We start from the raw sequence: 26,214 nt of genomic DNA on the forward strand, positions 1-26,214 counted from the left end.
GGATTATAGGGAATAGACACTTCACTTGGAAAAACAAATGTAGGATTCTGTTTGAGTTTTAATTTGCTGAATTTTGAGTTTTGATATTTTTGAAAAAAAATATATATATATATATTTTTAGTAGTAAATATCTCTAGCTCAATAAATAAATAATTAAAATAAAATAAAATAAAAAAGTTGTGCAATCAAACAGTCCATGAATATATACGGGACCCTGGTTGTTATTGTGATGTTTTGACTGCACTCTCCCATGAATCTCAACGGGGGGAACGGCTGCAATTTCACAATTTTTTACATTAATTTCTCCCTTTAATAATTTTACCTTTTTTTCATCCACAGTAAAGTGTGTTGTAAAAATGTTCCATGTGCTTTTGGACTCTTAGTTTGTATTTTTGCTCTGCTTTGTTGTTTCCTGTTCCATGTGCTGTGTTTGCATTCCTTTGTAGTTTTCCTTGTTGGTTAGTGTGATTGTTCCTAGGTGTGTCTTGTTAGCCTGTTACCCCTTGTGTATTTATAGCTCTTGTGTTTCCTTTGTTCCTTGTCGGTTGTTCGATGTTCCCTGATGCAGTTGTTCTCTCTGTGTTCCCATTTTGGTTTTTGCTTTTTTTTCCATAAATGTACACCTGTGCTTAGATCTTCCATTTCCGTTTGTCTTCCTCTGTCCCCTCACGTTACATATGTCTTGTAATGAAAAACATATTTGCATGCGTGACTAGAGTGTTCTAGCATGTGACAGTTTGATGACCAGATCAACCTGACCTTGTTTCACAGTACTTTGTTTAATAACTTTACAAAAGGTTAAAACAGGTAAAAGTGACCTTCAGCAGTACAGAAAGGCAGCGTGTTTCAGGTCTTCATGCTGTGGGAAGTGACCGACACTGGGCTGTAGTCAATGCAGGATGTCAAAGCTTTCATCAATCCCTGAGAAATGGTGAACATATGCTGAAGAAGCACACAGAGCCAAGCGGCACAGGTCTTAAGCCCCGTGCAGTTGAGACGGGTCTCAGTGGAGGGTGAGGAGGTAGATTATGTGTTTACCAGTGCTAACAAGGTTTCTCTCTGTCTTTGTCAATGTTTCTCTATTTATTATATCCTCGGCTGTAATAATATAGCCTCCTGCATCCTCCCATCTTCAATTTATTTTTGTAATTCCTCCTTTAATTTCTTCAAGCTTCTTCTTCAGTTCTTGAAAAAAAGTCCTAATAGTCACATTTAATCATTATCATGGATACTCACTTGTGAACTGTTGTGAATCTGCACAACTTCATAGTTATGTTTTTTGTGGATTATATATTTTTATAGTACTAAACCTAACTTCCTGCTCTTTACAACTCAAAGGTAAATTTGAAAGTAAAATATTTAATTTGATTATTATTTGAATAAACCTTTATATCTTTTTGCTGTAAAATCTCTATTGATTTACTGATTTATTCTCTACTGAAATCTAATATTTATATTCTATTTTATTTCAGATTGTTTCAATTAATAAAATGTTTTAAAATGTTTTAGTTAACTATAATAACTCTGTTCTCAACAAAGAACAACATAGTAATTAATAAAAACACTACAGAGACAGCATAAATTTAGTCCATATAGCTTATGCACTATATTCTTGTATATGTTGTAACCAAATATGATGCACCATATATAATCATTACACTGAAATTACACTTTTCTTTCACATTTTTGTTTGACATTTATGGCCACTTTTGTGGTGTGTAAAACTGTGTAAAGATTCTTTTGTGTTCCACAGAAGAGTCATACAGGTTTGTTACAACACAGGTTGTGTAAAAGACGACAAAATAATGTGTATATATTTTTTTTTTTGGGGGGGGGGGGAAAAATACATTAAAAATTATCTTCATAACTTGGTTATTTTGGATCCACACAGCATACTGCTGATTCCTGAAGTGTCATGTCTATTATTAGTGCTGTGCACAGTTGGATTCCAACTTGAGGATCCTGAACTGTTTTGACATTGTTTGTACCACTCTAAATGCAATTGTTACGGCTGTAAGAAGAGCCGTGCTCTAGGGACGGCACAAAATGAAACTGTAATTAAACATCTGAATAGCATTTACTCACCCATGCTCAGTGGATTTAGATTCTTTTGTTCCATCAAGCAGAACTAGAAGTGATTGAAAAATTGATATTGCTGCCTAACAACATTTTTTTGCAATGCAATGCCTGTTATGGTAGAAATAGCTGTGACCACGTGCTGCGCCATAGAAAATTCTGAATCCTATATAACTCATTAACCTATTTCACCTTCAATATGTATTGTGTTATTGTGCAAATATATTCAGTGACAGTGAATGCTCTAACTTCCTCCAGATGGCGCAAATGCAATTGATGCAAGTTGATTTTTTCCATAACTTGCTGGCCCTGATTTGCAATATGCATGAATTCATATTTATGTTAATGCCTGTCGTGCCCATAAGCTCTGTGCTTAAATATGTGAGAGTGCAGGATTTCATGCAAAAGTTCAGCATATTTTACTGAGAGTTTATATCAGCATTCACTCCACTCATTACTGATTCTGACATGCTTCGGTCGAGGTAATATTTAACATAGGACACAACGGCTCATGGTGCATTCAAACCTCAAACTGCAGAATTCAGCTCAGCATTTGAAGTGATCATGATGGGGTCATCTGATGGAAGTGAAGAATTTGCTTAACTGCTGAGTGATTAATGCCCCCCCCCCCCCCCCCCAACTGAAGCCTCTCAGCATGTGAGTCGATAAGAGCCAAGTCAAGGTTAAGATTCCATGTAGACATGCACTTCAAACTTTAAAATGTGCATTTACCTATATAAGCTATCGGCAGAGCTCAACTAGTGCTCACATAAACACATAGGATCTTGGAATATTGTCAGCATTTTTACTGACAATAACAAATGCTTAGAATATCACGGATGGTGGCTGTAAAGAAGTGCACAATTACAAGGAATATCACAGAAAAGTCTTTAATCCTCAGTCCAACATGGGACACTCATTAGAATCACAGGGAGTAATAAAAAAAATCACAACCACGTAACACAAACGAGATCTAAGCTGGCCCTGGACCAGCTTAGGACCAGCATGGACCAGCATAGGACCAGCCCTTGACCAGCATAAACCAGCTCAAACCAACATGCCAGCTTCAAAACCTACCTTAACCAGCATATGCTGGTTTTTTCAACAGCTGGGCTTGTGTGTAAAACATACACAAACCTGTATTTTGGCGAATAAATGCAAGTGGTACTCACTGAAAAGTCTATGATGGCCAGCTCCTCCTCTCTGGACGTCCACTGGGGTGGAGAGATAGAGTTGTGGATAGGGTTAGGGTAGGATTAGGGTGTGGTTGTACATTCGCTCCAAGATCCACTCATTTGCTCTGCAGTGGGGACCTTCTCAGGGCGGAGAGAATAACAACACAAAAACTACCCAACACTGAAAAAATAACCCAAAAATGACTCAACAGCCTCATCCCAGCATTTGGGTAAATAAATAAATAAATAAATACAACATTTTATATCTGTGGTAAGTTGGATAGTTATGGCAAGGCAGTTCCTTTCCAAAGCTGATTTCTTATATAACATGCGCACAAAGTAGTTATTTACCATACAGGCAAAAACTTCGGAACAATTTGTATTGAGTCTTTTTGGGAGTGCTGCATATTATGCATATAAATGCATATTTAATTTCCATAATAATAATAAGTGGTGGACTGTAACAAAGTAGTACAAGTAGTTGTAATTTTACTCAAGTAATTTTGAAAATGAATCATTTTCTGTTCATTAGTAGTTACTTCAAAGTTTTTTGTTTTTTTTAAACATTAATAAGTAGATAATAGTTCTTCAGGAGGTGTGACAGAATTAATTATTTATTGATTAGCTAACTGTTACTTAACATAATCATAAAAATTCTATTACATACTGATTAGTTAACATACCGGTATTTTCCTTAGTAGTTAACAATAGTGCCTTAAGTGTTAACAAAGAATTACCTTTAGTAATTCCTATTAGTTATGCAATAAACAGTATTCTAAAGTGTTACCCTTTACATTAGAACTGTTTTAGACTGATTGAGTGAATTCGATTACTGGATCACTGAAAACTTCCCTAGAGTTTAATGGCTTAAGAACCCCTTAGCATTCCTAAGGTCTCTTTTGAAAGGTATGTGTACCACAGGCAGTACAGTGGAATGCTAACAGGTTCAAATAGTCTGATCACAAACAGAGAAGCAGAATCAGGTTAAAGGGTTAGAATGGAAATTTCCTCCTACCAGGCTTACAGGTGCTTGTAGACAATCAGTGTGATAAACTCCTGACTTCTAAGATCATCTAACTGTGTAAATTACATTAATGACGCAGCTTCATGTATATGTCATTTATTTGCGTTAATTGCATTAAATTATGTTGTACATTATGTATATTTTGTATTATGTACATATTAAGTATTGCATATTCAACTGTATAAATATAAAAAATGTATTTACATGATAGTTATTATTGCCCAATGCCAATACAAATAACTGTGTGGCCACAGTGCTGCTCATAATGGTGAGTGGGAGGCGTGCTGGTGGGTTTCTCCTGAAGTCTACAATCATCTCCACTGTTTTGAGCATGTTCAGCTCCAGCTTGTTATGACTGCACCAGACAGTCAGTTCCCATTCAGTCAGTCACGTTCAACGTTACGTCGACTGTAGCGTACATCAAGGCGGTCTACGCTCCCGTCGCATGTTGCAACTCGCCCACCATCTCCTCCTTTGGAGTCAGCGCCGACCCAGGTCGCTGTGCGCCACCTACATCCCGGGCGAGCTCAATCGTGCGGCCGACGCACTCTCAGGACAGCTCATGCTCCCGGGGAGTGGAAACTCCACCCCCAGGCAGTCAAGCTGATCTGGAGCCGATTCGGGGAGGCACAGGTGGACCTGTTTGCCTCTCAGGAATCCACCCACTGCCAGTTGTTTTACTCCCTGACCGAGGGGACCCATGGCACGGATACACTGGCACACAGCTGGCCCCGGGGCCTACATAAGTATGCGTTTCCCCCAGTGAGCCTTCTTGCAGAGACACTGTGCAAGGTCAAGGAGGACGAGGAGCAGGTCTTGCTAGTTGTGCCGTACTGGCCCAACCGGACCTGGTTCCCAGAACTTATGCTCCTCGCGACAGCCCATCCCTGGCGCATCCCCCTGAGGAAGGATCTCCTCTCTCAGGAGCTCCCTTCGAGCCCCTTGAGTCAGTTGAGCTGAAGCATCTGTCTTTGAAGACAGCTCCTGACCGTGCTCGCCTCCTTTAAGAGGGTTGGGGACCTGCAAGCATTTTCGGTCAGCGATTCGTGCCTGGAATTTGGGCCGGACTACTCTCACGTTATCCTGAGACCTCGGCCTGGATATGTGCCCAAAGTTCTCACCACTCCCTTCCGGGATCAGGTGGTGAACTTGCAAGCACTGCCCCCGGAGGAGGCAGACCCAGCCCTTGCGTTACTGTGTCCCGTTCGTGCTCTGTGCGTTTACGTGGACCGCACGCAGAGCTTCAGAAGCTCTGAGCAGCTCTTTGTCTGTTTTGGAGGACAGCAGAAGGGAAAGGCTGTCTCCAAACAGAGGTTGGCCAACTGGATAGTGGATGCCATATCCCAAGGCGAGCCGAGCCAACCCAGGGTTACGAGTACGGGCCGCACTTGCATTGGGCAGGCTACGGCTTGCCAGCATCTGCCTCCCTAACACTTGTAGCGTGGTTCAGTTGCTATGGCGCTTTCAACTTGTAGCGATTAATCAGTTATTAATCAATTTATAGGTGGAATATGAATACAATAATTCATAAAGTTTTATGAATAATTATTATGCACATACCATAACCATATATGGTGAATTAATTACAACGAATTATAATCAATCACATATATGATTAGTTCTGGTTTAATAATTATGTAGAAAACTATCGGTCCGTCCAGCAAACCGGTAAGTTATCCACAGACTATTACGACAGAAATGTTATCCTCTGGCCACGAGGATAAATTCCTATGATAGCATCCAAACGTAAAGCAAGGATATTAGAATCAGAACGGTAAAGTGACTCGGTTGTTGTTGAATGAGCAAGTGAACAAAAAGCATGGATATGATGTGTTTAATATACGGAACGGGTAATACAAAGGTTATACGGATAAATGTACACAAGTAGACATAGATACATACAAAGTGAAAGAAAAAGGCAGAAAGAGAGATGATCAAAGAATGGCCAAAAAAAAACAGTTAACCTTAAAGGGCCAGCAAGGAAACCCAGTATTTAAAATCTTAACAAATACTTGCATATAGGTTCGTTGTGGTGCTTCGAGTTTCGGAGCGCTCAGTGTGGTGGTTGATCCTTCAGGAGGTGATTTTCCACGAAGTTTCAAACGAAGGCTTAACTGGAAGTAAGATGACCGGAAGATAAAGAAGAGAGTCCGTCTCTACGGCAGGAACTTGTGCAGGAAACTTGTGCAACCAAAAGACGCGTGTCATGGTGTTTTAAAGACAACAGACCAGAACGCCTTCTTGATAACGTCCTCCAATGATAGCGTTGCAATTTGGCGATTTTCCACATCCCTTTGTCCTGTCTCCCGGATTAATTTATGGTATGTCCAATCGGTGCATTTTCTTCATAGTACCATTAAACATTGAACGATGCATTTGACAGAAATGTAACGTACATGAGTGAATAGCTCGGACTCACAGCTTTACGGAGAGATCAAACTCAACAGGTGTCGCTCATCATATACAGAAGATACACTTTATACTCTACTACTATCGTTTAACATGAAAACGAACCTACTACAGTCAATTCTACGATTCTACACTAGTAACACATACATGCAACAAGCACTACAATGGCAGATACATTCATATTTGCAGGTATAAAATTTGTGCATACAGTCTTTATGTAGGTCTTTTGTATGTGTGTGTGTGACTGTGGGTGTGTGCGTGTATTTTCCTTTTTATGACCGTTTGGAATTCGGGCCTGTCTCCTAGAAACCCGATCCGTGGTGTTTGCACCCCCTTTGAAGTCGCAGAGGAGAGGTTCGGGGACTTATCGAAATAGTCATAAAAAGAGTCTCGTGATCCATTAATGTCTGCCGGGCCGGAATCAATGTAAGATTTACAAACCAAAGTCTCCGTGAATTGAGACTTAAACACAGTTTATGGTGGGACCTGCTCATCCTTGAGACTGTGCAGACCCTACAAACTGGACCCCATTACGTCAGTATCGACGTAACGTTGAACGTGACTGACTGAATGGGAACATCTAGGTTACTATTGTAACCCCCGTTCCCTGAGGGAGGTAACGGAGACGTTACGTCCCCCTGCCATAGCTCTGAGTCACTGCTGAGCGGCCATATACCTATCTCGGCTCCTCAGCAAAAATATGAATGAAGTGAGTGTGCCAGCCCTATTTATACCTGGATGCCAGGGGTGTGGTCCGGCATGTAAATCTCACAGGCCAATTCCCATTGGCTTGTTTTGTATTATTTGGAGGTGATTGGGCTCCCAAGCGAGACCCCATTACGTCACTATCAATGTAACGTCTCCGTTCCCTCCTTCAGGGAACAGGGGTTACAATAGTAACCTAGACGTTGTCCAACGTCCTGTCTGTATGCAGACTCATCACCATTGTGGATGAGGCCAATGACTGTAGTGTCATCTTCAAACTTCAGGAGCTTGACAGAGGAGTCTTTTGCAGTGCAATCATTTGTGTATAGGGAGAAGAGTTGTGGAGAGAGAACACATCCCTGTGGAGCACCAGTGCTGTTTGTGCAGGTGTTGGAAGTGAATTTTCCCAGTGTCACAAGCTGCTGCCTGTCTGTCAGGAAGTTGATGATCCACTGACAGATGGAGGTGGGCACAGGGAGCTAGGTCTGATTAGTCAGGAGGATATATCTGGGATGTGCTGTCCACAAACAGGATCCTTGCATAAGTCGCTGGTTTGTCCAGATGTTGTAGAATGTAGTGCAGTCCCATGTTGACAGCAATATCCATGGATGGTAGCCTGTTTGTACAAGGCTTTATCCCCACTCCTGTAGGCATCTACTTTGGCCTGACGAAGCTATTTGAGTTTTGCAGAGAATCATGGCTCGTTGTTGTTAAATAAGTCCTGGTGGGAACACACACAACCTCAAAAAAAAAAAAAAAAAAAAAAAAAATTGGTGTAGAATGTCACGGTGTCACTGAGTTCATCCAGATCATTGGCTGTGGCTTCAAAAACACCTCGATCAGTGCAGTCAAAACAGGCTTGTAATTACCACTTCATTGGTCTAAGGTCTTTAAAGTCCTTACTACAGGCTTAGAAGATTTAAGTTTCTGCCTGTAGTACAGGAGAAATTGAACCAAACATTGATCAGAGAGTCCCAAAGCATCCCAGGGGACAGAGTGATACACATCATTTAAAACAGTGTAGCAATGGTTCAGTATGTTACTGTTCAGTTAGGGCAACACATTTTCTTTAACACTGTCACATCTGTACACCAGCCTTCATTGATGTAAAAACATAATCTGGTGCCTCTCATTTTCCTTGACAACTCAGCGATGCAATCCGCTCTGAACAGCTCTGAAAAGCCTGTTAGATTCCGGATGCGTTGTCCAGAATGGCTCTATTAAACCAGGTTTCTGTGAAGCAATGAGCAGCAGAGTTTGTGAAGTCCTTGTTTGTTTGGGTGAGAAGTAATCGTTTGTCTGTTTTGTTTGTGAGGGAGTGGAGATTTGCCAGATGACAACTCAGTAGCGGGGTCCTAAACCCTCATTGTCGGAATTTCACCAGCGCACCAGCATGCTTCTCTCGTTTACGCCTCTTGGAACAATTGTACAGGATGGCAGCTCCTCTGACTAGAATGTCTAGTAAAAAGTCTGAACACTCAAAAGTCTGCAAAAGGTCTAGGAGTTTGTCCTCAGTAAAACTGATTAGAAAAAAGTTACATAAAAACAGGACAAACAAACAAAAAGAGTAAAAGTACTGAAGAGCTCCAAACCGAGGCAGCCATCCCCAGCAACATCTTGTTATATCTCTTAATCTTGTTATATCTCTTCTATATCTCTTAATTTGTCCAAAGAAGCCGCACAGGCATACTTGAAGTATAGCAACATGACACAGCATCAAAATCCAGGCAGGAGGAGGCAACTGAAAGGGTTTGCAAATCTCCTAACCTCTTAACTCCCCAGAGCCGTGTGGAGTACCCGTTTATGATGGATGGAAGTAGATGGAAGCACTTTCTTCAGCTCATGCTCATCGGTCCCGTTCACTGCCATTATAAAGCTCGGATGCGTTAGGATATTTATTAAAATATCTCAGAGAGTGTTTATCAGAAAGAGAGAAAGACATATACACCTAGGATGGCTTGAGGGTGAGTAAAGCTTGGGCTAATTTTCATTTGAAAGTGAACTAATCCTTTAAGCAACAGTAAAAACTGAGCACCCACATAGCAACAATAACCTTATAATGCAATAATGTGATGTGGCTGCTCTAATAACGGACAAAACACAAATCTCTGACTTGTGCTGCATGGTAAAACACCTCGTAACTCCATTTGAGCATTATTTTGGTAAAATGTTAATAATATAATGACATAAGTATCTGACCATACATAAAGCCACAACACTAACTTTGACAACAAGTTTTGGCTGTTTTCAGAACACACCATGCTGGATATAACTTGCTATGGTGACATATCCTTGGATAAACTCCTGAGATCCAACAGCTAAAGCCAGGACATTGCCTTGCGACTTACCTAGGATGACTTGACAACTGAGCGCAGGCATTTCACAAACATTGGATGTCACATCTGCATAGGCCATACTATTTGAATTCATGATTGGTTGACTGCTAAATTAAAAAAAACAGAATGATAAAATAACGGTATTAACTGGTTAATGGTCATTTTAAGCAAGTTTTAAAATAAAACTTTTTTATGTTTTTATGTTCAAAATGATTAATTATTTTTAACACTAACTGTTTAATGTTTTTGTTTACATTTTTTGTTTTCGTTTCTTGAACCGAGTCAGAGCCCTGAATCCAGTATTACAATAATTCAACCTTAGATTGTGCAGAAAGCTGGATTTTCTCCTGCAAATCTCAACTTTACTCTTTTATTCAGAGGCAATACAGTTTAGCATGGGGGAACCACGAGACATTGTTGGAGCAGACAGCAGATGCCATGCAGACGGGGCTAATGACAACAGTCAGAGAAAATGCCTTGAGCAAGATGTGAATCTCTGAATTCCCATCCATGGTGCAGCATAGATACAACTGAGCCACCCACCCATCCAAGTCTTCGTTGTTTACCATCATTGAGAAGATACAGTATATGAACCAAAGCTGGGGAATAAAGGCTGAGGCTGTGTAATTAAATATGAATTGGGAGCCACACTGGATCTAAATTGATTAAGTGATTTTAGTCAACTGTGAGGGTGAATCAGCGTTGATTGTAGAAGTAATTAAATTAGAATATTAATGGGATTTGCAACAAGCCATTTTTAGTTCCAGAGTATTTCAGGCATGATTTCAGACTGTCCTCCAAATATGCCATATTATTTTGTGGTAATCTGCCAAATATCAGGCTAATGTCAACCTTGAAATGATATTGTGCTTTGCGGCATTTAACACAAACATGCCTCCGGTGGCATTTTTCATATTTCAAGAGCTGTGAAAGAACCACTATTTCTGTGAACCGTTTAAAAGCGGAACCGAGTTGTCAGACAACAAAATGTCAGAAGCTGTTTTCTTCTCCCTTTAATCGCTAAACCATTTTCACTACTGTGTTTGTAGCTGGATCAGCAAATCATTTTAAAGAGCAACAAAGAAGCCCTAAGCCATCAACAGAAGAAGAAAGTCAGGGTAATATAAACCGATCTGCCTGACAAGCTTTCAGCAGATCTGCTTTAAACCACAAACTACATACTGCCAGGTACATTATCTAGCCTGCAGACAAAAGCTATGTCTCAAACTTGATGAGTGCTGCCTACCTAAACATTAAATGCACTTATGATGCCCAGGAATATGGGTTCATTTGAGATTGCAAGCACCTTGATAAGAGTGAAGAGAGGAGGAACCTAAAAAGAGCTGTTAAGTAGAAGGGGTTAGGCTAACTTTGACAGTTAGCCCCTGCTGGTAGATACTGTAATTACACCATTCTGGGGACATTCTGAGGAGCATCTTTCTCCATTGATGGACATTATGTATTCTGTAATTATAAATAAATTTGTAATCACTCTGGGTGCTTCACAAACGGAAGGCTGCATCCTAGTGAGGCTGGCTGTCCTTCCTTGTCCAGTCCCTGGAAGGCTTGAAGGCTAGAGTCCTCCTCAGCATTAAATGCTAGAATGAGACGGTCTAGAAAGTGCGCATGGCTACATCATAAATGTTTTTGTCTCTGCGGTCACAACCTGAAAATACATTTAAAATTATAATTTTAAAAATACTTTAAAATTACTACTTTATATTAAAAACCTTTACATTTACTGTCTTTCTAATAATGCAGTACAGGTCATGGCAACCATCTGTGGTCTCCCATTGGTTTACATTATGCACAGTTTAGCATTATGTCATTAATTTACAACACAACAAAAGAAAACAATGCCGTTATCTCCAAAATATTTGTTTGTTTGTTTTGTTTTGCATTACATAATGAAATTGGACAAGCTCAGTGCCGATTCATTTTCTGCTATCCTTTTTTTGAATTGGAATGTGTGCAAAGGATTGTGGGTAATTATAGGACATGAGGAATACATTTGATGTATCCTTTAAAACAGGGGTGGGGAACGTTGATCCTGGAGGGCCATTGTCCTGCAGAGTTTAGCTCCAACCCTGAAAAAAACACTCACCTGCCTGTAACTTTAGTAATCCTGAAGACCTTGATTAGCTTCAGGTGTGTTTAATTATAGGGTTGGAGCTAAACTCTGCAGGACAATGGCCCTCCAGGATCAACGTTCCCCACCCCTGCTTTAAAAGGATCCTTCAAACTGAGATGTCATTTGACAGTTTCATGACATGGCAGCCGAGATATGCAGCCTTAGGATGCAACCTTCTGATTGAGAAGCACCCATAGTCATTTACTGTGTAGGTAGCTAACTAAGGTTTTAAGCCCGGGATACACTGCACGATTTTAGCAATCCTATAAGATCATTATAAATCACACTGTGCGACATGGATCTATTAAACTTGAGCACGACATGCATGTAGACTGTATGATGATGACACCTGTTGACTCGTAGGCTACGATGCAAGTTTCTATTTGTAACCCCTTTACCCAGGTCCTACTCACTCCGCTCTGCGCAGGCCTCAAACCTGGGTCTCCGGCGTGGGAGTCGGATGCTCCAACCTCTAGCATCACTCACTAGAGCATCTCTTGAGATTAGAGGAGTGAGGTTTACTCGCACAGCAACTACTAGCTTCCGTTACGTATAGAAGAATAAAACGTCATCAACATGCGCTAGTGGTAAACAAAAAGGCCATGTTGAATCACACTTTGGCAGTGTTGTAGTTTGCTGAAAATGAAAAAGGAAGCGGTGAAAGAAGAAGGGAAAAGAGCTTGAGGTAAGCAGTTTTAAGTTTTAGCGCCATGTCGCGTTGATTTCATGTCACATTTTTATTGGCTGGTCAGTAGACGTAGGTTGTAGCAGCAAACACACTGTGCGTTGATCATGCTGAATCTCTGACACTGTCAGTAAATGATCGTAGGCTATCTTTGGAAACGGCAGGAAAACGAGAAAACGGCTGTTTTCCCGGTCTTGCGACCAAAGAAAAAACTACAACTGCCAAAGTATGATTCAACATGGTGTTTTGTTAAAAAACTACAACTGCTAAAGTTGATTCAACATGGTGTTTTGTTTACCACTAGCGCACGCTGATGACGTTTTATTCTTCTATAAAAACTTTCATCGTAGCCTACGAGTCAACAGGTGTCATCATCGTACAGTCTACATGCATGTCGTACCCAAGTTTAATAGATACATGTCGCACAGTGTGATAAAGTAATGATCTTATGGGATTGCTAAAATCGTGCAGTGTATCCTGGTCTTTAGACACAGACAAAAGAAGACACTGTCAGTCTTTCATTCATCAACATTTGCTGCTGTGTCATGAATAATACTCTACTGTTCCTCTCAGCAAAGCAATGATAAATAAGATAAATGTATGTTCTGAATCAGAAGTGCTCAATCATCCTCCTGGATGTCTCCCACACATCTGCAATGGCTAATTATTGGCTTCTCTTGCTGGCTTAATTTGCAGCAGGTGTATTAGAGTAGGGCTGGATCTAAACCAGGTACATGGATCTCTGTGTAGACTGGTAGATCTCCAGGAGCAGAACTAAAGCCTAGATCAGACTGCACGATTTTAGCCCCGATTTTGGCTCGCTGACAGGTTTTGAGAAATCGCTGACAAATGCCCGAAATCACAGGCAAATCGGTGCTCGTTCACGCAAGTGACAATCACGCAGTGTGAATGAGCAAAGACGCGATCTGAGAGAATCGCCGACGAGTCGCAGACGCCGTGAGATATTTGGCATGCTAAATATCTGGACCTGTCGGCGATTCAAAATCCTGCTGTGTGAAAAGTGTTCTGACTGAAAACTACATCGGCGATGACCGACAGCCAATGAGAGAGCAAGATACAGAGCAGCAGGGAGTTCGGGGAGGAGTTATAGACAACTCTCCTTGCAGAACACACAATCCTTGTTCCTCACGTCTCCCCAACCATTTCCTCCTCCATATTCTTCTTTTCTTTTTCTTGTTTTTGCTGCAAATCGTATTGCAAGCTTCTTGCGGGCTACCATTTTTAACAATAATCCCAGTCTCACGTGAGAACTCTGGTCTTGCACGTGTGATATCGCGTTGTTTCCTTCGTTGTGAAATGTAGTTTTTATGCCAGACAGAGTTGTCGGCGATTCTTCCTATTGTAAAGTCATGCAATGTGAAACCTTCTGTCGCCGATCCATCGTGCAGTGTGAACACAGCAGCGACTGAATGCTGGCCAACATAGTCATGCAGTGTGAAAAGAACAGTGACCCGACTACTTTGAAAATCGTGCAGTCTGAACTCGGCTTAAGAAAAAAGGTTTTACAGTCTGATAATAAGTTATACAAAATAATGGGGTTCTATTGTAGTCTAGATGCTAGATGCTTTTTTTTTTTTTTTTTTTTTGCAGACATGTTTATTGAAATATCTAACTTTTTAATGATTCCCAAAGCCTTCATAATCAAGTTAAGGTGTGTCTGGGGTGGATTTAATCTACGTATGAGCAAGACTGAGCAGCCCTGCTATATTGTATCATCAAAAACTCATCATACTGCAGCCATCTCAAGACCCATGCAGTGAAAATGGTTCTAAGTAAGAGGACAAGAAGAGGCTTATTTACTACAAAGAGCCATTAAGAGGAGGTCGGAAAAGGATCGACTTTTTCCATCTCTCTCCTGCAGATTCTAACTTTAATGTGTGCAACCACTCTTACTAATTATTTTCCTCTTGCCTGCTCTTACTCAGATTTAAAATAGCAAGAGATCTCGAATTCCACATAATGTTTATTATTTTTCCTTTATTGCTTATTTATTTTGTAAGTTTGTGTTTTTAATTTTGTAATATCTTCCTTTTTATGCTGCATTTTTTCTTATATGTTCTCTTTTAGAAAGAGATGACTTGCTGACTTTTGCATGATTATTAAAAAAAAAAAAAATGTTCTCCCAACCGTTTTACGAACTGTGTCAAGAGATATGCCTCATTTCTTTAACTTTAATTGTTTTCATTTTTATATTTAATTTTGTATTTATTTTTTTCATTCGATGTTCTGTTTCATAGGCTACGCTTGCAATTGCAAACTATCATAGGCTACTCATATCGTCAATTAAAAATTGTAATTTTTTACTCGTTAAAACGAACAAACAGGAAGGAAATGAGAACTGTTTTATGTGTTTTCAAAGATTAGACAATCGGTTTGCCTCAACAATCTGTGCAGCAGCTGACTGATGTTTTTTTTTTTTTTTTTTTTTTTTTTTAGTGAATAACCACATAGAGGCGCCATAGCTCTTCCTCTGCACACTGGGTTCATCTCTAGAGTTGTAAGGGGGTTTAATAGTTTGTCGTGACGTCAGCGGGCAGATCTGGGGTCTGTGCTGCGCGTCTCTGGTTGAAACTCAGTGGCGCAGCAGCAGGATATTTACAACACTCTACTACACTCACTGACTGTATTTCACTTGCCTTTACCTGCTGGACTAAACGCTGCCATGAACCTGTCTGCTGTTCTGCTGTTTCTCATCGCCAGGGTCTGTGCGGAAAGTCTGGAGGGGCCAACAGGTAAGACACGAGTGTTTCAGAGACTTTGATTTCATACAACCATAGAGTCCAAATCAGTATAGTCACACACAATCTGTCCTGGGAATTCCAGAACAATCAAATCAGACTTCGGAAGCTTTTTATTCTCTTGTGCACGAGCTGGAAAGTTTAAGTTCCTTAGACGTTTAATAGAATATGTTTGTATAAAGAAATGAGATAGATATATCAGAGTTTTGGTAAGTGTTGAGTTTTTATAGGTCTTATTTTCCATTAATGGTTTGAAATGGGAGTGTATTTATATGGAGCTTATGAACATTCATCTTTCTGATATGAGAAATCTTCATGATTCAGTTCTGAGAATCATGTGAAGACTAGGCTAATATTAAATTATGACAGATGAGTTTAGTGCAATATTTCGAGTTCAAAATAACTTAAATATGAACTTGGCAGTGTGAATATTAAGCTATATTTCATAAATGCTCAATCCATCTGTAAGGATTTACTTACTACTTTTACTCATTAAAAAAGAAAAGTTCACCTGAATGTAAATTCTGTTATCATTTAAGATGCTCACCCTCATGTTGTTCAAAAACCATATGACTTTCTTTCTTGTGTGGAACGCTGAAGAAGATGTCGGGTAGATTTGAGAGTCTCAGACACTATTCATTTCCATTGTATAGAAAAAAATGCAATGAAAGTAAATGGTGACTGAGACTGTCAGCAGCCTAACAATTCTTTTTGTTTTCCATGGCGAAGAAAGAAAGAAGGCTTGGAATAATATGAAGATGAGAAAAATATTCATTTTTGAGTGAACTATTTGTTAGAGAAATTACGTGTTCACTAATGAACTGACAACAACAACAAAAAACGATATACGTAATAATAAGAAGAAGAAATGAGAAACATATAGTGTATCATTTAATAAATATAAATCAAAATCTAATATTTTGTGGCATTAAGTTGTCTCGCTATTTGATGAGCCATCCACTAATTACTATTAGACAAATCTGTTTATTCATTCATGGATTCATGGCTGTTCTAGATTAAATCTAGTATTTCATTTTGGTTCAGACTCTGTAAGTAACGGAATATGAAGAGATATACCCTGAGGATCAGCTTCTGTCAAACTCCTGTATATTGCCTCAGTATTTACATTTTTCTGCTTGTTTTTTTAAAGTCTCTTCACTTTCATGACATCAAATATGATCGCTGTAGCTGTTCTTGCTTTGCTTGTCAGGTTGTGTTGTGATTTGTGGAGGTATTTTTGAGCTCCTGGATCAGTTGCAACTCTGAACATATCAAATAAATGTGTGAAGACTGTTAAACTGCAAAAATCCATCCATCCTTCCTTCCTTCCTTCCTTCCTTCCTTCCTTCCTTCCTTCCTTCCTTCCTTCCTTCCTTCCTTCCTTCCTTCCATCCATCCATCCATCCATCAAACCACTTGTCCTATGTAGTGTCATGAGGATGCTAGGGCTATAGTTAATGAATTTCATTGGACGAATTTAACTCAGAAATTATCTGAACCTTACAAATTATTTTCATATATGTAACCTTATGTACTGATTCAGTCATTATAATAAATGCATTGACTTGGGGAAAAAATGAATTTAAATGTTAGCACATGAAGCACATTTTAGCATGCAAAACATTTTTTTTTTTCTTTTTTTGTGCATGCCATGCAGTTTTTGTTGTTTACTATTAAGCAAATTAAACAGCCCAACATTAACATAATTCCGCTCCGTCTATTCGGTGGCATTTATATTTTGTCAGAATACACGTTGGGCTATTTACTGACGGATTTCGGGGAGCTTACTGCATGTATTGCGATGTTAAAGTCGATTTTTCTGTGTCTTTGAAGCATCTTTCATACTGTCAGATTACAGCATCACACAGTGGGGTGTGTGGGAGGTAATGAGACCTGAGTGCAAGTTCACTTCACTGACACTCTGACAGCGTGTGTGTATGTGTGTGTGTGTGTGTGTGGCTGCGATTGGGGGCGAGAAAGGTTAGAGAGGGTCTCTCACTGCAGTAATCCAAATGAAAGTGAGTGGGCATTTCAGAAAATGTGTTCAAGGACACAGAGGGGTTGCACACTAGGCACTGCCAGGTTTTAAAGGAATAGCTCATGCCAAAATGACAATTCTGTGTTGTAATTAAACCTGTATGCTGTTATTTTTTCAGCATTTTATTCATACAGTGACAAGTTCATAGTTACCATGGCTGTCAAAATACAGGAAAAGTAGTCATTATGACTTTTTATTCCAAATCCTCTGAAGCCATACAGTTTAACTATTTTTTTTGTTGTTGTAGCTCTGAAATCTCATCCTTCATTCAGCATATTTAAAGACACCTGCATTCTCGCATCAGTTTTCCATGGGGCTTTGGTCACGGTGACATCAAAACTGGCAAGGCCTGTCAGCGTGCACCTTTTAAAATTGGACGTGAATGAGATTTCAGGGAATGGAACAAGTTAATCATGACAGAATTTTCCTTTAAAAGCCGAACGCACTGTGAGTTCTTCCCTACTAAGCAAACTACAGTTTGCTCACTCGCATATCTACTTTGAATTACACTCGTGATGCAGTACCAAATATTGCTCTTTTTCACTGTCTTTTGACATTTACAGTTAAAAGAACACCCAATATGCCTTTACTATGTAGCAAACGAGTTAAATAGTTCTTTGCTGTATGATTTTGTGCTTTGGCCGCTTTTAAAGGAAATGCTTTCAGATTTGCTTGTGATAAACACCACTGTGTCATTAAACTGCCATTTAAAGAATAAGGCATAGCAATAGAAGAGAGGCTTTTCCTATGTGTCATAAAAATAATAATAATGTGTCATATATATATATATATATATATATATATATATATATATATATATATATATATATATATATATATATATATATATATATATATATATTCATTACCTGATTCTGTGGAATACTTGAATGTGATTGGTCAGTGGTGACATTTGCAGTCAAATATTAGCATAATGAACACTAAATTGTATAACTGACTGATGCCCCAGGCATGGCTTCGCTAGTTTTTTGTTTCTCGTTTTACTGTACTCTCTTTTCCTCTCACATAAAACAATTTACACACAAATCAATGTTTCACATCATTTATTGTGTACGTAAACATTTCCAAATGCAATTCTAACAATCTATTTATCCACTTTTCTTCCACTTCCACTGCCATTGGTTGAATAAACAGATACAGATACCAAACTCACTGCATTTGTTGAGACAGTGTCAGGCTAGTTGGGATATTGAAATGTTTTTACACTTTTTCAGTGAAAACAATATGCAGATATGCCTCTGCACATTTAGCTATTTTTTTAAAAAAATAACACAAGTCAGCTTTAAGTCCTACAAAATCCGATTTAGCCATCTGATATACTTTTTGCATGACACTGAGATGTATTCAAAGCACCAGGAGACGTTAGATATAAAGGGATAGAGAGATGGGTAGAAAATTACAGAAGAATGAATTGTGCTAGAGCAGTGTCCAGAACCCCCCAGCTACCCACCAGAGTCAGCAGAAAAGAGCAAGAGTAGGTGGTTGATATTATGAAGGAGGGCAGCAGAGGGCAATCGCTGGGCTATTCATTCTTTCAAACGCTTTCACATACAGCAGCCTTACTGTCTTTGAGGCTTTGAAGGCATCGCACTCATGCTGCACACAGTTCCAATTTGTTGTTCAAATCCGGTCTTTAGAACTGACCGTGCTGAAATTGAATCTTTGTTCAGAGTATGTTTTTAATATTTTGGAATATCTACATCAGATGGCATAATTATAGCAAGCAAGTAAAACTTATGATGTAACTTGATATAATTAACTTGCAATGAAAGTGCAATACTGTATATGCGACCCTGGACCACAAAACCAGTCATAAGGGTCAATTTTTTGAAATTGAGATTTATGTATCATCTGAAAGCTGAATAAATATTTGGTCGAGATACAACTATTTGAAAATCTGGAATTCAAAAAAATCAAAATATTGAAAAATTTGCCTTTAAAGTTGTCCAAATAAAGTCCTTAGCAATGCATATCCACTCACAAAAATACATTTTTGATATATTTACAGTAGGAAATTTACAAAATATCTTCATGGAACATGATCTTTACATCCTAATGATTTTTGGCATAAAAGAAAAATCGATAATTTTGACCCATACAATGTTTTGTTGGCTATTACTACAAATATACACATGCTAATTATGACTGGTTTTGTGGTCCAGGGTCACATATACTATAAAAAAATCAAAATTTGAGAAAACTTAACAAACTTCAGCAGATTTTTGAGTTTTCTCAACTTGTTTTTGTAGGGGAGTTTTATTTTTCTCAACTTTTTGTTGTATAAACTGAATACAAGAAGTTGAGAAAACTCAAATCTGCTGAAGTTTGTTGCCTTAAACTTTTAAGTTTTTCTCAAATTTTTTATTTTTTTTTTAGAAAAAAGAAAATAATACTTATATCCAATAAGGAAACATTAAAAAATCCCAGTAAAAACATTTTTAATGCTACAAAAAATTATATTTAAAATACATGCTGTTTTAACTATTCATCAAAGAATCCTGAAAAAAAAAAAAAAAACTAAAAAAAAAATCATGGTTTCCACAAATATATCAAACAGTTTTCAACATTGATAATAAGAAGAAATGTTAATTGAGCATAGATAGATAGATAGATAGATACTGTAGGAGTGTTTAAGGGAGGCAGTGCCTCCTCAAAAAATTGGATTAGAAAATAATCCATATCACAAAAATAATCCAATGCAAATATTATAAAATGTGACATTAAAAAAAGTTTATAAATCACTCGTTTTTCTAAAGTAACAATGTCCAACAGCGACACCCACTGGTAAAGTTACAGTGGGATTCCATGCCCACTGAGTTTATCAGAACCCCTAAAGCATGCTGTGGGTTTGATGGGGTAATTGACAATGAATGGGGGTAGGTCACATGAGATGAGGCAATAGATGTTCGACTTGAAGCAGCGCTGCACAGACCGATCAGTGTGTGACATCAAAGTACCGGAAGGGTGATTAGAGAGTAGACAGCTCCGTATGCTTTCAAAACGCTCTCGTGGTACTTTGATGTCACATACCGATCGACCTGCGCAGCGCTGCTCCAAGTCAATCACACCTAAAGCCTCCATCGTGCTGTGATTGAATTTGATTGGTTATAATTGGAAATGATTGGTTCATGAGATAAACCCTGACTCTTGTTTTCATGCGTGTTCCGCGTTCGTGAATGAGCATGCTGTGACAGTGCTGCTGTGTTTGCATGTGGGAGACTTGTCTTGTCATAACGTGTTGCTTCACGCTCATTTTTTGCTGCTGTGCAGAATGCGCACTGATCATCTTCACTTGTGCAGGCTGTGCGTCACCTTCCTGTCCTGCATCTGAATAGACAGCCACACCACTGCATCCCTGTGCTGTGCTCACCTGCAAGGCATCATGGGATAGCACGCAGGGCCTGTCAGCTCTCACATCCAAGTGCTGTCACTACATTGTTGCTTTTGCTGCTCCCAGAAGCCATTACAGAACAGATGGTGTTTTGCCTGCAGGGTTTGCCCACTCTGTCAGATCCCGTCACCCGGTGTTTAGGTGCCCACCCGCCCCTCAGCCACATACCTTCCTCACAACTCCATCACCAGGGCAACACTTTTTTATGTAAAGGGAGCCTTTAATATCTCAAATTTTATTTTCTCTTAGCATACAGATGTTAGGAATAGAGGCATCAGCAGATGAGGATAAAAGAATAAAACTGACTATAGATCTCAAAATGGGATAATTAACACTAAGATGTGAAAACAGCGATGCAATATGCATTTCATGAAACTACAAATCATGCAGATGGTTAATGAGGTTTTTTTTTTCATCATCATACTTCTAACTTTTGCTTGGCAATGAAAAGTAGAGCCCTGAAATAGGGCCACCTATTAACCACTCAGAACACCTTAGCAACCAAATAGCATGCCCTGGAAACTTCCCAGAACAACCTAGCAACCACATGCTCATAACCACTCAAATTACCATGACAACTACCTGCAACCACCAACAACACCCTAAAACCACATAGTAACATGCTAAAAATAATCAAAACAGCTTAGCAACTGCATGGCATGGCCTAGCAAACACACAGAACACACTAACAACCACATAGTAAAGTACTTAAACATTCAAAACATCTTAGCAACTACATTGCAGTACACTAGCAACCACCACAATACCCTAGTACAAACTGCACCAATGTGCGTAACCACTCAAAACACCCTAGTAACTACATTGCAGTACACTAGCAACCACCCACATCACCTTAGCACAAACTGCCCCAATGTGTGTAACCACTCAAAACACCTTAGCAAATGCATAGCAGCACCCCAGAAATCACATAGAACATCATAGCAACCACATAGCAATCTACTTATAACCACTCAAAATAATTTAACAACTACATGTAACCTTGCACCAACAACACCCTAAAAACAGTAACATGCTAAAAACATTCAGAATACCTTAGCAACTGCATGATATGACCTGGCAGCCACCAAGAACACCCTCACATCGAATTAGCAATGTGATAAAACACTCAAAACACATTAGCAACTGCATAACAATATAAAAGAATCACTCAAGACACCTTAGCAAACAACTAGAAGTGCTTTGGCAAGCATTGAGAATATCATAGAGGCCGCATAGCTACAGATCACCTCAGCAACTGCATAGCAGTGCACTACCAACCAACTAGAACACCCTAGCAACCACATAGCAATGTGTTCATAACAACTCAAAATAGCTTAGCAACTACCTGCAACCACAAACAACATTGTAAAACTCAATAGTTACATTCTAAAAACACTCAAATCATTTTAGCAACCATATAACATTCCCTGGCAACCACGCGGAACACCCTAATGACCATACAGCAACATGCTAAACACTTAAATCTAGCAACCACCCAGAACATCTTAAGGTGATGATACACGGGGCAACTTTTTGAGCAATGTTACCGGGCAATGTTGCCGAGCAACGTTGCTTGGGCACTTTCCCACTGAGAATGAGCAACAAATATATATCTGGATACGTTAGATCGGTCGTGGGCAATTTTTTGAGATCCTCCATTCAGAATGTTAGCAGCCGATCACGTGACCGGTTCGGAGATTTCAGAAAAATTAAAACAAGATGGCGGCCCCTCAGCGACAGTGGAGCGGAGAAAAGGAGTGTGAACTTTTATCTTTTTACGCTAGCAAGTTGTCATGCGTCAACCCAAAACATGGAATTTACCTCATATATTGGTTAAAATACCAACAACTGTCCGAAGTAATGTGTGTATGCTGTAATGAAGCCATTGAATGATTTCAGTTAAATACTAAAAAGACAGGGTCTGTTTAACGGCTGTAGTAGCGTAGGCTGTAGGGCGTTTGACACATGAATAGCTATTGATGCGATCGACGCGGGTTCGAATCTGCCTTTTGCGGAACTCGCTCTTCTCCCTTTTCCTGTCACAAATCAAATCGGAAAGGCATTTATTTTTAATAAAAATGAAGAAAATATTTGAAAAGTTGAAATAAAGTGCCTAACAAGTGTTTATAATAAAGTATTTATTGAGTTGGCAATAGATTTGCTCCTCTCTGATTAGTTGCTGCCAACTGTCTGTTGCCCTAATTAGTTGCCCTGTGTGTCTCATCAGGTTGCCCGTTGACAGCAACATTGCCCAGCAACATTGCTCAAAAAGTTGCCCTGTGTATCATCACCTTTAGAAATGACATACTGCAGCAACATGATAAAACATAAAAAAACACCTTCATATCTGCATAACTAGCAACCTAGCAACCACCACAACACCCAAGCAACCACATAACTCATAAGCACTTAAAATACCTTAGCGGCTATTTACAACCAGCAACAACACCTTAAAAAACACATAGTAACATGTTAATACACAAAAAAAAAAAAAAAAAAAAAAAAATTCTTAGCAACCACATGGGAATGAGCAAGAAACGCTTAGCAAACACATAGTAACGCCTTGGCAACCATTGAGAATACAGTAAAAGCATGGCCATATGCAGAGTTTTAGAAAAACCAAAGTCCAAAAACTGACAAATGACTGGCCTAACTACAATTTATAAACACACTTGTCAAAGGCACATTTTTTTTTCTGTCATTTTGACATTGACAAGCACTGTTAGACTAATCAACTGATCAGCTTGAAAGCACTAATATACAGTTATTATTAGGCAATTATTTCACGACTTTTATTAGGCTATACCTCAGATCAGCTTACCAACCACATCACAGAAAACATTCTGCATTTTTTGAATTAAAAAAAAAAAAAAAAAAAACACTGTTTAATATGTTTTTTAAGCCATTTGGTTTACGAGCACACAGGAAGTGTCATCATAAACCATGTTTACGTTGGAATATCCATGTCATTTTACACATTTGTGTCCTCATAAACCATGTATACAAGAACAGACACACCCTCTTCTAGCTGGCAAATTGGCTGAACTCCAGTTGCCACCGTGGCAACATAGAAAGTATGAGAATTAGAGAGTGCTAGGACTCCTGAACTGCAGGAGACACTGGTACCCTCAGTGCCCCCTTACACTCATTGCTAAAACACACACACACTTGAAAAAACACAAAACTCACCTTTTCACGTCCTTCAGAGATGCTGATGGTTCTTCCTAGTTTGGCAAGCACCGCTTTACTGCACAGCTGTCCAAACAATTGTCAATTGTTTAGTTCACACTAAAATGTAAATTCTGCCATCATTTACTCTCTGTCATGCCACACATTTATTGGCGAGATGTGAGACCAGTGATGTGTGATGTCATTGTCATCAAATCTGGCACAATGCACCTCAACACAAGATTAAATATGTGTAATCGCAAATGAGATTTGAGATGGGAGATAGGAAGCAGTGAATAATTTTAATTGCGCTATATTGCAGGGTTATTATAGTTAAATTGCCCCTATTATGCTTTTTTGAATATTACCTTTCATGCAGTGTGTAATATAGCTGTTTGGGAATGTAAAATGCCTGCAAAGTCTCAAAGATCAAAATGCACAACAAATTGAGTTATTGTCTCCTAAAAGAAAGAACTGATTCCAAACTGTCTGAAACAAGTCATCAGTAATTTCAGTCTTCCTACTGTAGAAGACCTCTAAAACAAAATTAGTAATCTTTAAAATTTCATAATAGGGGAATGTTAACTAAAGCTAAAACCATAAAACATGTTTGTTATTTAAAATAAAATATAAAACAACTTCAGATAAAAAAAAATAAAATAAAATAATGCTGGGACATTAAATTTGAATAAAATGAAAACTAAAATACTTTCAAATCACATGAGCCAATATTTTATTCACAATAGAACATAGATAACATAACTAATGTTTAAACTGAGAAATTTTACAATTTATGCACAAAATGAGCTAATTTCAAATTTGATGCCTACTACAGGTCTTAAAATATTTGGGACGGGGGCATGTTTACCATGGTGTAGCATTTCCTCTTCTTTTCAAAACAGTGTTAAGACGTCTGGGCATCGAGGTTATGAGTTTCTAGAGTTTTGGTGTTGAAATTTGGTCCCATTTTTGCCTGATATAGGTTTAGAGCTGCTGAAGAGTTTGTGGTCGTCTTTGATGTATTTTTCCCTATATGTGAAAGATCTGGACTACAGGCAGGCCAATTCAGCACCTGGACTCTTCAACGATGAAGCCATGCTGTTGTAATAGCCGCAGTATGTGGTTTTGCATTGTCCTGCTGAAACACAAGGCCTTCCCTGAAATAGACGTTGTCTGGAAGGGAGCATATGTTGCTCTAAAACCTTTATTTACCTTTCAGCATTCATAGTGCCTTCCATGCCATCTGCCCATACCGTATGCACTTATGCACCCCCACGCCATCAGAGATGCTGCCTTTTGAACTGAACGCTGATAACACACTGGAAGGTCTCCCTTCTCTTTAGCCCGGAGGACACGGCATCCGTGATTTCCAACAAGAATGTCAAATTTGGACTCGTCTGACTATAGAACACTTTTCCACTTTGAAACAGTCCATTTTAAATGAGCCTTGGCCCACAGGACACAACGGCGCTTCTGGACCATGTTCACATATGGCTTCCTTTTGGCATGATAGAGCTTTAGTTGGCATCTGCAGATGGTACGGAGGATTGTGTTTACTGACAGTGGTTTCTGGAAGTATTCCTGGTATCAATTAACTTAGTTAGTTGCTAGATGTTCTCCCAGCTGAATCTTTTCAAAATTTCTTGCCTTTTTAGCCATTTGTTGCCCCCCTGCTAACTTTTTTGAGACCTGTAGCAGGCATCAAATTTGTAATGAGCTCATTTAGTGGATAAAAGTGTAAAATGTCTCAGTTTAAACATTTGTTATGCTATCTATGTTCTATTGTGAATAAAATATTGGCGCATGTTGATTTAAAAGTCTTTTAGTTTTCATTGTATTCAAATTTATAAAAAAACGTCCCAACATTTCTGGAACATTTCGGGTTGTATACTAAAATAACTAAAGCTTAAACTGAAATATAAACTTTATAGATATTAAATAAATAATAATAATAAAAATAATTAAATATATATATGTTTAAATAATTAAATATATATATATATATATATATATATATATATATATATATATATATATATATATTACAGCAACATGACATAATTACTTTAAACATAACATGAAAACGGAAATTAGAAAAATACAAACAACTATAATAGTAACAATTAGCACTATATATTTTTCATTTTTGTATCTATTGTCATTTGCAATCATTTTATAGAAACAGACATGTTGACATGCAGCAACAAATTGTTTTGTTATTTCATTTGAACGTATAGAAACATTATTTTGAAATATATTATATTAATGGACTTTTTGAACATTTTGAGAAAACCAA

The 26,214-nt window shown here is 38.7% G+C and overlaps 1 protein-coding gene across 10 annotated transcripts in view; it reads left to right on the top strand.

Annotated features, from left to right (window-relative positions):
- Nucleotides 1–15,030: 15,030 nt before the first annotated feature.
- The window catches only part of ptprua (protein tyrosine phosphatase receptor type Ua), a 322,168-nt gene continuing 310,984 nt past the window's right edge, over nt 15,031–26,214 (top strand). For 8 of the 10 annotated variants that reach the window (XM_048202034.1, XM_048202035.1, XM_048202038.1 and 5 more), the window contains exon 1: nt 15,032–15,294. In XM_048202034.1, the coding sequence (XP_048057991.1) occupies nt 15,225–15,294 (70 nt within the window). In that variant the 5' untranslated portion in view covers nt 15,032–15,224. Of the gene's footprint in view, nt 15,295–26,214 lie in introns of all 10 variants that reach the window. The other 2 variants (XM_048202043.1, XM_048202042.1) reach the window with 1 other exon arrangement.

This window comes from Megalobrama amblycephala, linkage group LG9 (assembly GCF_018812025.1).
Source record: "Megalobrama amblycephala isolate DHTTF-2021 linkage group LG9, ASM1881202v1, whole genome shotgun sequence".
NCBI classification, from domain to species: domain Eukaryota; kingdom Metazoa; phylum Chordata; class Actinopteri; order Cypriniformes; family Xenocyprididae; genus Megalobrama; species Megalobrama amblycephala.